The following is an 11560-nucleotide window of genomic DNA, read 5'->3' as shown; positions in this document are numbered from 1 at the left end:
TACAGTTGGTTTGTTTTACAGTCTTGGTCGAGCGGAGGGCGCGCAGCTCCACCGTTGCCAGGACGCCGCGTAAACACCCGAGCGCGCGCAGCCAGGTGCGCTCCTTGGGGCTGCTGGCTGCTGCGTTTGCGGCGGGAGGTGGTGGCCGCGGTCCCACGAGAGGAGGTATTTTTCGTCAGCCAAGATGGTGAGCCAGTTGGGGGACTCGAAACTACTTGTTTATTTCTTGATTTAAGTCTAGTTTGGCGCTCATTTGCTTCTAAAAAAGGATTTTAAGTGCTTAATCTGGGCATTAATTGGGGAACTTGTATTTGCTTTCGGAGGCCTCAGGTGCTGTTAGAAGGGACGCTCGCGGTGGTTTCCAGCCTTTTTGGCTCTTTTCGGATAGTGTATTAAATACATCTTTAAATCTGCCCAATAGAACCTCTGAAGAAATAAGTAGAAATAAAGGTGTAGGAGAAAGCGAATGGATAAATAGCAGCAGCGAGTTGACCTGTTACACTTATATTAGGAAAACCTGAGCAGCTTCTGAACAGCAGTTTATGGCCCTGTGATGGTAGCCGTGGTGGTGGTGGTGGGTGGAATGAGGGGAGGAGAAATTCCCGGGTGGTAGTAAAGATATGGGTCTGTAGGGGGCGATTAATCCTAGCACAGCTATTTTTTAGCTGCAGAAACTTGGGTAAAGTTACTTTTCATGTCTCATCCATAAAATAGGAAATAATAGCAATACCTATTTGATCGATATGTGAACATATTTATCTACCACGTTGACTTTTTATTCGGTATACTCCTTTGAATTTAGGAAGGAAGCCAGGCTCTTTGTGTCCTTTGTTACTAAGGTTTATATCAATATATTTTTTTAGATTTTGGAATATCAAAATATGCATCTTTTTTTCTTCCATCGTAGGCTTCCAAAAGGAGAAATATGAGCTGTAGTGAAAGGCATCAGAAATTAGTAGATGAAAACTACTGCAAGAAATTACATGTCCAAGCGCTAAAAAACATCAACAGTCAAATCAGGAATCGAATGGTGCAGAATGAAAATGATAACCGTGTTGAGCGCAAGCAGTTTCTCAGATTATTACAAAATGAACAATTTGAGTTGGATATGGAAGAGGCCATTCAAAAGGTAAGTTTTTCTATTCATTGTTACATTTTGTTTTCTCCATTTTGCACCTTGGAAATGATGAAAGCGAGCTGCTAATGCTGGAAATGAGTAGATAAATAGCAGCAGCAGGTAAGGGATGCCGGATTGTGCCTCAGCTCAGTGTAATCGGAAAGAGCTGGGTTTCTGGAGCCGGCCTGTCTTTGAATCCTACTACTGCTATACCTTAGCCACGGACCCTTGAGTAAGTTGCTTTTTCTTTTTTTTTGAGACGAAGTATCGCTCTGTCACCCAGGTTGCAGTGCAGTGGCACGATCTTGGCTCACTGCAACCTCCGCCTCCGGGGTTTAAGCGATTCTTCTGCCTCAGCCTCCCGAGTAGCTGGGACTACAAGCGCCTGCCACCTGGCCTGGCTAATTTTTTAATTTTTAGTAGAGACGGCGTTTCACCATAATTGACCAGGCTGGTCTGAAACTCCTGACCTCGTGATCCGCCTGCCTCGGCCTCCCAAAGTGCTGGGATTATAGGGGTGAGCCACCACGCCCAGCCTGCTTTTTTATGCTTTTTCTATAAAATGGGGAATAATAATAGTACCTCCTACTTAGGATTGTTTTAATAATGAGTTAATACATGCAAGGCCCTTGGAATAATGCCTGATATAGAATAAGCACTCAGATTTTTTTAACATAAATATGAACTCAGTCATTACTACAAGTTTTGTTCCTGTGAGTACAATTGTGTTGCCTTTCATAAATTTCTAAAAACAGAAGTTTAAGGGTGTCTTTAAAAAATTTACTGAAATTAACGTATACATTATTAAGTGGTAGAAAATGAACACTTTGGTATATCTCAACATTTTAAGGGATTAAGGTGGTAGAAAAGGGAAACTAATAAGAATCGAGACATGACAGAAGTGAATTCTTATAAATACATGAAAGGTATTCTGCTATGTCAGTAGTTTTTGAGTACCTGCTGTATGTTAAACATTTTGGAGGATTTTGTGGAGAATAACAAAAGCAAATTTAAAAAATGGTATCCACCCTTCTGTGTTCCAAATTCAAAAGCTTAGATACGATTTTTTTTTTAACTCTGCGAAAGCAGATCTTAGGGGTTGGATATTTTTCCTATTCTTTTTATTATTTTTTCTTTAATTTGAAAGAAAATCCCAGGTATCAACACCAACTCTTTCCTACATACTTAAGAATACATCTAACAAAATATGGATGTTTTCTTATATGGAGTATCATACTATTATCTCGCCCATTCCATAAACACATTTCTGTGATTGTGTCAAAAATCTGCTTTTACAGTTGGTTTGTTTTAACCAAGATCCAAGCAAGGTTCATACTCTGTATTTGGTGGTTATGTCTGTTTAAGTCCCTCATAATTGAAAACAGCCCCTCCTTCACCTTTTTTTTTTTTGACTTCATGTTTTTAGCTTGTTAAACTAAGCCAGTTGTTTTATCCAGTAGCCCACATTCTGAATATATATGTTTGCTTCCTCATGGTCCTTTAATTTATTTCCCTATCTGTTATATTTCCTCTAAATAGAACCTAGCCATAAAGACGCAGTTAGATTGCGGTCCACCTTTTTTGGTGAGAATACTCCATAGGTGAGGCTGTCCTTGTCATTGTGTCACAACAGGGAGCACATGAGGTCTGGTTGTTCCACTTTTAGTGATACCAGTATTGATCAGTGGGTTTAGGGAGACAGTCTGGTTTTTCCACTGTAAAGGTTCCCATAAACTTTCATCTGTGGTTTCACAAAAGAATTTTTTCTTTCATTAGTGGTTACAAAAACTGATTTTCTGATTCTTTTACTCCTTTCACATTTAATTAGCTGAAATTCCTTTGTAAAGAACGTTACCTCGGGCCAGTGCAACTGCTCACTCCTATAATTCTAGCACTTTGGGAGGCCAAGATGGAAGGATCGCTTGAGCCCAGGAGTTCAAGGCTGCAGTGAGCTATGATCTTGCCACTGCACTCCAGCCTGGATGACACAGACCCTGTTCCCCTGCCCCTGCCCCACAAAAAAAAAAAAAAAAAAAGAAAAAGAAAAAGAACTTGTATTATTGACTAGGGTTATTTATTCTTACTGAAAAAGGAAACAGTTAATTTTCAGAGTAAAGAGTTGGTGTCCTATTTTCTTCCATTGGTGTCTACCTATCTTGTGGTTGTTTTATAAAATTTTGTTTTTAGTTTTTGATTTTGTCTCTTTTTAAAAATACCTTTATGGACTAATAGATATTTATGTACTTAATTGCATTTATTATTTTTGATGCTCAAATTATTTCATCCTTGGCCATTGGATGCCCTTTTATATTGCCTCTGTGTTTTTTTTTTTTTTTTTTTTGAGACAGAGTCTTCATCTGTCTTCCAGGCTGGAGTGCAGCCGCACCATCTTGGCTCACTGCAACCTCTGCCTTCTGGGTTCAAGAGATTCTCCTCCCTCAGCCTCCCAAGTAGCTGGGATTACAGGCCTGCACTACCATGCTAGGCTAATTTTTGTATTTTTAGTAGAGATGGGATTTCACCATATTGGCCAGGCTGGTCTTGAACTCCTGACTCCAAGTGATCCGCCTGCCTCAGCCTCCCAAAGTGCTTTGATTATATGTGTCAGGCACTGTGCCCAGCCCTCTGTGCCCTTTTGACAATATTTCCTTAATCTTTGATACCTTCCTTGCTTTCTGTCAAAACAAAATGTGCTAGGCTTGTGATAATTTTATGTGTCAACTTGACTGGGCCTTCGGGTTTCTAGGTATTTGATAAAACATCATTCTGGGTGTTTCTGTAGGTTGTTTTGGATGAGATTAGCATTTAAATCTGTAAACTGAGTATAAAGCACATTGCCCTCCCTAATATAGGTGGGCCTCATCCGATCAGTTGAAGGCCTGAATAGAACAAAAAGATTGACCTTCCTTTGAATAAGACAGAATTCTTCATGCCTGATTGCCTTTCAGCTGGGACATTTGCTTTTTTTTTCTTGTCATTGAATTGAAACTAAAACATTGGCTCTTTCTGGGTCTTGAGCCTGCTGGTTCTCAGGCTTTAGGACTCAAATGAGAACAAAACCATTAGTTCTTCAGCTTGCCAGCTCACCTTGCAGATCTTAGAACTTGCCTGCCTTCATAATCACTCACTCTAGAGAACCCTGACAAATACAAAGCTTATCTCTTATATTTCTTGTCCTACACCTGGAATCAGCCATTGTGCTAGGAAGCCCTGTTATCATTTAGTGGAAATAATATTTCAAGAAAACTTGGGTGCTAGGTTTACTCATAATTCTTGGGTTATAATTGCTTCCAGGTCTTTTCAGTGAACAATCTTGGAAATATGCATATTTTTAACTTTTTATTTTGAGATAAGTTTAGATTTATAGGAGAGTTGCAAAAATAGTGTAGAGAATTTGCATATACCCTTCACCTGACTACTTCTTAACATCTTACATAGATGAAAATCATAAAAAAGTTATCAAAATAGAGAATTTACCTTTGATAGAATACTGTTAACTATGAGATTTATTCAGATTTCATCAGTTTGTCCACTAATGTCTTTTTTTGCTAGTTGAGGACCACAGATTGCATTTAGTTGTCATGTCTCCTTAGTTTTTAGCCTTGAGAGGAATATGACTATGTCCTGAGTCACATAGCATGCTGCTACAACTTCTGCTTTTCCAATTACAGATTAAATCCTCCTTATTCTTGTTCTGTAAATGATTAGGAAAGACACCAGAGATAAGACCCCTCAAGATCATTACCCTTTCTCATGGAATGTTCCTTGGAATGCAACTAATTAAATTGCTATAGTATATACACTGACCTTATATGGAAAATGTTGCAACCCTGTTAAGCTTCTCTATCTCTACCTATATAAGTGAAACCTTAACTTCCCCACGTTGGAACAATGACCCATTATTTTGCAGTTTGTGTTTCCTGAGTGGCTATCCTCAAGCTTTGCACTTGAATAAACTATAGTCATATATATGTACACACACACACACACACACACACACACATACACACATACACACACACATATATATATATATTTTTTTTTTTTGAGGCAGAGTTTCGCTCTTGTTGCCCGGGCTGGAGTGCAATGGTGCAATCTTGGCTCACTGCAACCTCTGCTTCCTGGGTTCAAGTGATTCTCCTGCCTCAGCCTTCCAAGTAGCTGGGATTACAGGCATGCGCCACCACGCCCGGCTAATTCTGTATTTTTAGTAGAGACGGGGTTTCTCCATGTTGGTCAGGCTGGTCTCCAACTCCCAACCTGAGATGATCTGTCCTCCTCCGCCTCTCAAAGTGCTGGGATTACAGGCATAAGCCACTGTGCCCGGCCAGTCATTGTTTCTCCTCCATTCTTTGTCTCCTCTAGTTTGTAAGAATTCTTCACTTTTTCCTGTCTTTCATGACCTTGACAATTTTGAAGAGTACACGTTAGTTGCTGTAGTAATTTTCAATTGCTAAGTAACAAATTACCACAAACTTAGCAGCTTAAAACAACACCCATTTGTTATCTCAGTTTCTGCAAGTCAGAAATCTAGGTGTGGTGTACCTGGGTTCTAAATATATTCCCGAGAGATAATTGAAGGCATATATCTACATAAAACTCATACATGAGTGTATATAGCAGCATTATTCATAACACCCAAAAAGTAGAAACAACCCAGATGCCAATCAGCTGATAAATGGATAAACAAAATGTGTTACATCTGTACAACGGAATATTACACAGCCATAAAAAGGAAAGAATTACTGATACATGCTACAACATGTTAAAAATATTATGCTAATTGAAATAAACCAGATACAAAAGGCCACATATTGTGTGAATTCATTTATATGAAATATCCAGAATATGCAAATCCATAGAGACAAAAAATAGATTAGTGGGTGGCAGTGATTGGGGGAAAAGGTGAGAGGAATAGTGAATGACTACTAGTAGGTTACAGGTTTCTTTTGGGGTGATGTAAACATTCAGGAGTGTTGACATTTTATGCCACACACAAATGTAGACACGGATGTGCTATATATAGTGTGTACACACAATCTTCTATATAGATCTATGGCATTTATAAAAATATATTTATAACATGGCAGCTTTATAGCTGCCATTAGCACAGATGTTTATAATATATAGCAGAATTATTCATAAATGTCAAAATTTAGAAGCAACCAAGATGTCCTTCAATAGATAATGGATAAACTGTGATACATCCAGATAATGGAATATTATTCAGTGCCAAAATGAAATGAGCTATGAAGCCATGAAAAGATGTGGAGGAATTTTAAATGCACATTACTAAGTGAAAGAAGCCAGTCCAAAAAGGCTCCATTCTGTATAATTCCAACTATGTGACATTCTGGGAAAGGCAAAACTACGGAAACAGTAAAAATGTAAGTTGTTTTTTTAGGATTTTAGGTGAGGAAGGTTTGAATAGACAGACCACAGAGGATTTTTAGGGTAGTGAAATGATTGTGTACAATACTATTATGGTAGATACATATGATTATGCATTGCCAAAACCCATAGAACATGTACCACCAAGAATGAACCTTAATGTAAACTATGGACTTTGGGTGATAATGATGCATAGGTTTAAGTAACGTAAATACAGGTTTATTGAGTGTAACAAATGTACCAGTCTAATGGAGGAGGTTGATAGTAGGGGAGGCTGAGCATGTGTGGGGACAGGGAGTATATGGGAACTCTGTGTACTTTCTGCTCAATTTTGTTGTGAACCCAAAACTTCAAAGTCTATTTTTTTTTAAGGATCTGGAACGAAATAGTGGTTACACACACACAATATTGTGAATATACAAAATCATTGAATTGTGAATTGTAAAAGGTGAATTTTATGCTATATGAATTATATTTCAATTATTAAAAAATAACATGTACTAAGAATATTACATAAATAGCATCAAACTGTATGTAATCTTTTGGAATTAGCTTTTTTCACTTAGCGTAATTCCTGGAGATTCATCCAAGTTTTGCTTGCATTCTTTTTTATTGCTTCATTTCTTTTTATTGCTGAGTACTATCCCATTGTATGGATGTACCGCAGTTTATTTGACCATTCACAGGATGAAGGATGTCTTGAGTATTTTCAGTATTGGCTATTATGAATAAATCTGCTGTAAACATTTGTATACAGGTTTTTAAATAAAAAGTTCTCATTTCCCCGGGGTAAATGGTTAAGAGGTGCAATTGTTGAGTTGTATGATAATTGCATGGAGGCTTTTTTTTTTTTAAAGAGACAGGGTTTGCTCTGTTGCCCAGCTGGAGTGCAGTGGCGTGATCGTGGCTTACTGCAGCCTTGAACTCCTGGTCTGAGGTGGTCCTCCCACCTCAACCTCCTGATGTAGCTAGAACTACAGGTTTGTGCCACCACACCTGGCTAATTTTCTGTAAAGACGGCATCTCTCTATGTTGCCAGGGTGGTCTCAAACTCCTGGCCTTAAGGATCCTCCTGCCTTAGCCTCCCAAAGTACTGGGATTACAGGTGTAAGCCACAGCACTCAGCTGCATGTTAGTTTTATATCAAACTATCAAGCTGATTTTCAGAATGCCTGTACCATTTTACATTCCCACGCAGCAATATATGAGTAATAGTTTCATGCCAGCATCTGGGGTTGGCACTGTTTTTTGTTTTGGCCATTCCAATAGGTATGTACCAATATCTCATTGTAATTTTAATTTGCATTTCTTGATGGCTAATGATGTTGAACATCTTTTCATGTGTTTTCATTAGATACTGAATTTAATCAAGCCTCAAGATCTTTCTGCCATTTTACAGGAAATATAAAAGAGAAATAAATTCAGTGATATATCCTGGGGAAGCAATCAGTCAAATGCAAAATGTGGAACATTCTACGGGATGTATGTCCTAATTTCTATAATAAATCAGTGGCTTGGGGGAAAAATGTATGTAGAGAGGTGATTGTTACAGAATATATAAGAGACTTAAGAAAAATAATAATCAGATGCAATATGTGGATCTTGTTTGGATTTTGATTTGAGCAAACCAACTAGAAAAGTATCTTGAAACAACTGGGGAAGCTTGAATATGGACATAGTATTAGACATTAAGGAATTATTGTTAATTAGACATGTTGATGACATGATTGTTTTAAAAAATTCTGATCAGGTAGATATTTGTACTGAATTATTTACATGGTAAATGACATGATGTCTAGGATTGTTTTAAAACACCCTAGCAGAAAAAGAATAAGGGAAAAAAGAGGGAAATGGAAGGTAGAGAAAAAAGATTAGCAGAATGTTGACAGTTTTTGAAAACATGGGTGGTGGGTACCTGAGAGTGTACTTTAATATTCTTCTTGCCATTGGCAATACTTGAAATTTTCCATGATAAAATGTTTTGAAAAAGTCTTTATTAAAACGACATTTTGTATTTTAAAATAAAACATCAATTGTTGGCCTTAAGGAATTTAGTTTTCTGTTATAAAACAAATTCAACCTTGATGAAAAAAATCTGATTCTAGAGCACAAACAACAAAGTTACATTTTTCATTCAGGCAGAAGAAAACAAGAGATTGAAAGAACTCCAGCTCAAACAAGAAGAAAAACTGGCTATGGAATTGGCAAAACTAAAACATGAAAGTCTAAAGGACGAAAAGATGAGGCAACAAGTAAGAGAAAACAGGTATCTTGGTTTCTCTAAACTTCATTTATTTAGTCTTTATCTTTAAACTCTTACGTAATTCTTAGCACCTGAAAGTGAAGTTTCTTTGTTTATATCTTTTCACTTAGTTAATATTTTGCCTGGAAATACTTATTGCTTTAAGTTCTATAAATATTTATTTGAGAAAATAAGTTGTATTCATGGAAGTGCGAATATTTACAGTGAAAAATAAATATCAGTCCCCCTGCTCTTTCCTTTACGCATAAATTTTAAAATGACCTCTTATAAAAAACGAATTCCTAATCTTAAGAGAAACCTTAGGTAATAACTAGTTTAATTTTATACCTCTACATACATTTCCTACAGTATTTTTGGAATGACTCTTGAGCCTGTGTTTCAGTACCTCTAGTAACTGCAGTAGGAACTTTTTAAAAGTTTAATGTTAAATAATCTTTACCCCCCTATTGTTTTAAAATTAATTTCTCTGAAATTCATGCATCTATCTTCTTTAGGATGTCCTTTCATACATTTGAACACACTAAATGTTTTCTTCTGTAAGTTAACCCTTGCTCCTTCAGTTGTTTCTTATATAACCTGGCTTTAAGTTTATTCATCATCCTGGTTTCTTCTCTGATTACAGTTTAAATTATTAGTGTTCCTTAGTGGTCCCCACCCTTCTGTATAATACTCGAGGAAAGACTGCCAGCTACTCCAGATGACAGGACATTATTCTAGAATGTTTCTTGATCCTGCCTAAGGTCGAATTACTTTTTAGGAACAGCCTTGTCACAGTGTTAATCAAAACTCAGGGCCAGGTAAATGCTAATCATATACTTATGTAATTGAATATATTGGAAATTTACTTTGATAGTTATTACATTTTATCTTAATTGAGCAGGATGTCTACAGAATATTACAGGAACCATGGATGAGCTTCAGGGATTTTTGAACCTTGTTAAATTATATTAATATGTTTGGCAAATGTATCCATGTGCATTTTTCGGGCTCCACAACTCTAATCAGATTCTCTAAGAGATTACTGATCCTTAGAAAAGAAATTTAGAATTACTGCTAAAATCTGCATATTGTTCTAGTCTCAAACTATCTTTTTGGACCCTAATTCTCCAGTCATCATTAGCTGTTACTCATGGTTTTTTTTAATCACCTGAAGATGAAATATTTCTTATCTCTAATTCACTGAAAACAAGAATTAAATAGAAGAGCTTTTCACTTGTAGCAATTGCAGATTAGGTTATTCAGATAAGTGTTCCTCCTGAGAAAACATCTAGGAAAAGCATAAAATTAAGATCTGTGAAAGGAAGGAAACAAGAATGTGAGCTTGGCATTTGTGGTGGCATTTCCTCTAGAGGTTTCTGCTGATTCCAAAAAATGGCTGAGAGTTAAGTGAAGCAGAGCTTGGCCAATAAGCATATGGCAGTATGTTCAACAGCGTTCTACAAGCTGTACACTTAAGATTTGTGCACTTTAGTGTGTGTTTTACTTCAATAATACAGAATTGGATTTTATTAGATAGACATAGATTAAGGGATAATCTGTGAAAAGGTTCTGGAAAATATTCAGAATAAAGCATGGAGAGACAAAAGGACAGAAAAATACAGATGAGAATTTAAAAGAGGTATGGGCTATGGTACAAAATTCTAGCAGACGTATTAATATAATTTTAGTCCTGGTAGAGAGGTGAAAGAGGATAATACAGAAGCATTATTTGAAGAGATGCTGGCCAGGAATTTTCAGAAAATTGTAAGTAATGAAAACTATACTTTCAATTATCCTAATAAAACTTTTAAAATCCAACAGTAATAGAAAATCATAAAAAAAGCAGCCAGAACAAAAAAGATTATTACCTCCAAAGAGACAACAGTAAGAAGTATGACTTAATCCTGAATAGAAACAGTTGAAATTAAAAGAGAGCAGATTTACCTGGGTATGAAAAAAATAGAATGAACGAGTAAGACCTAGTATTTGATAGCACAACAGGGTGACTAGAGTCAATAATAATTTCACTGGACATTTAAAAATAACTGAAAGAGGATAATTGGATTATTTGTAACACAAAGGATAAATGCTTGAGGGGATTGATACCTCATTTTCCATGATGTGATTATTATGCATTGCATGCCTACATCAAAACATCTCATGTACCCCATAAATATACACAAATATATACTGTGTACCCACAAAAACTAAAAGGAAAAAAGTGCTTGAGTATATACAAAAAAATTTACAAATCACCCAGAATTGTATACCTTGTGAAAAATGTTTTCAAACCAACTCATTCAGTTGAGTACTCTTTCACATAGAGTATGCTTCCTCTCAGCAGTGTCAGAATTGCTAAGAGTTTCTTTATTTTGTGCAAAAGCCATACTAAAATTTTGACTGTCATGCAGAAATGGACCATATTTCAAATTGGTATATTCATGTGCAAATTGGCAGGTCTAAATTCAGGGAAATGCTCTGATGCTTAAAATGTATCCTAATTTATTTAAAATCACCTATATTAAGATTAAGCTTTTTTAATGTAAAAGAAATAAATTTTTTAAATGCATGGCACATTTAAAAAAATCTTTGAAGTTTATTTTGAAAATATTTCTTTGAGCTCAGAAATGATAAGACTCCTGTTAATTGATTTTGGAACACATGGTTTTGTACTCCAAGAAAGTACTTAAAAGATAATTTAACTTTGCTGCTGTTTTTAACTGGAGTTGGGAAACTTACTGTTTATTTTTAGGAATCCTATTTTAAATTATGGCACTAAACAATTAGTAGTTATAATTAATTGCCCAATT

The 11560-nt window shown here is 36.2% G+C and overlaps 1 protein-coding gene across 1 annotated transcript in view; it reads left to right on the top strand.

Moving 5' to 3' along the window:
- The first annotated feature begins 23 nt into the window (after positions 1–23).
- MNS1 (meiosis-specific nuclear structural 1) overlaps positions 24–11560 on the top strand; it is a 33193-nt gene continuing 21656 nt past the window's right edge. The window contains exons 1-3 of the mRNA XM_011986599.1: positions 24–187; positions 908–1129; positions 8647–8774. Of these exons, the coding sequence (XP_011841989.1) occupies positions 185–187; positions 908–1129; positions 8647–8774 (353 nt within the window). The 5' untranslated portion in view covers positions 24–184. The remainder of the gene's footprint in view (positions 188–907; positions 1130–8646; positions 8775–11560) is intronic.

The sequence above is a fragment of the Mandrillus leucophaeus genome, unplaced genomic scaffold (assembly GCF_000951045.1).
Source record: "Mandrillus leucophaeus isolate KB7577 unplaced genomic scaffold, Mleu.le_1.0 Scaffold108, whole genome shotgun sequence".
NCBI lineage: Eukaryota > Metazoa > Chordata > Mammalia > Primates > Cercopithecidae > Mandrillus > Mandrillus leucophaeus.
The sequence above is the reverse complement of the archived record's forward strand: the minus strand, read 5'-3'. Positions and strand labels throughout refer to the sequence as shown.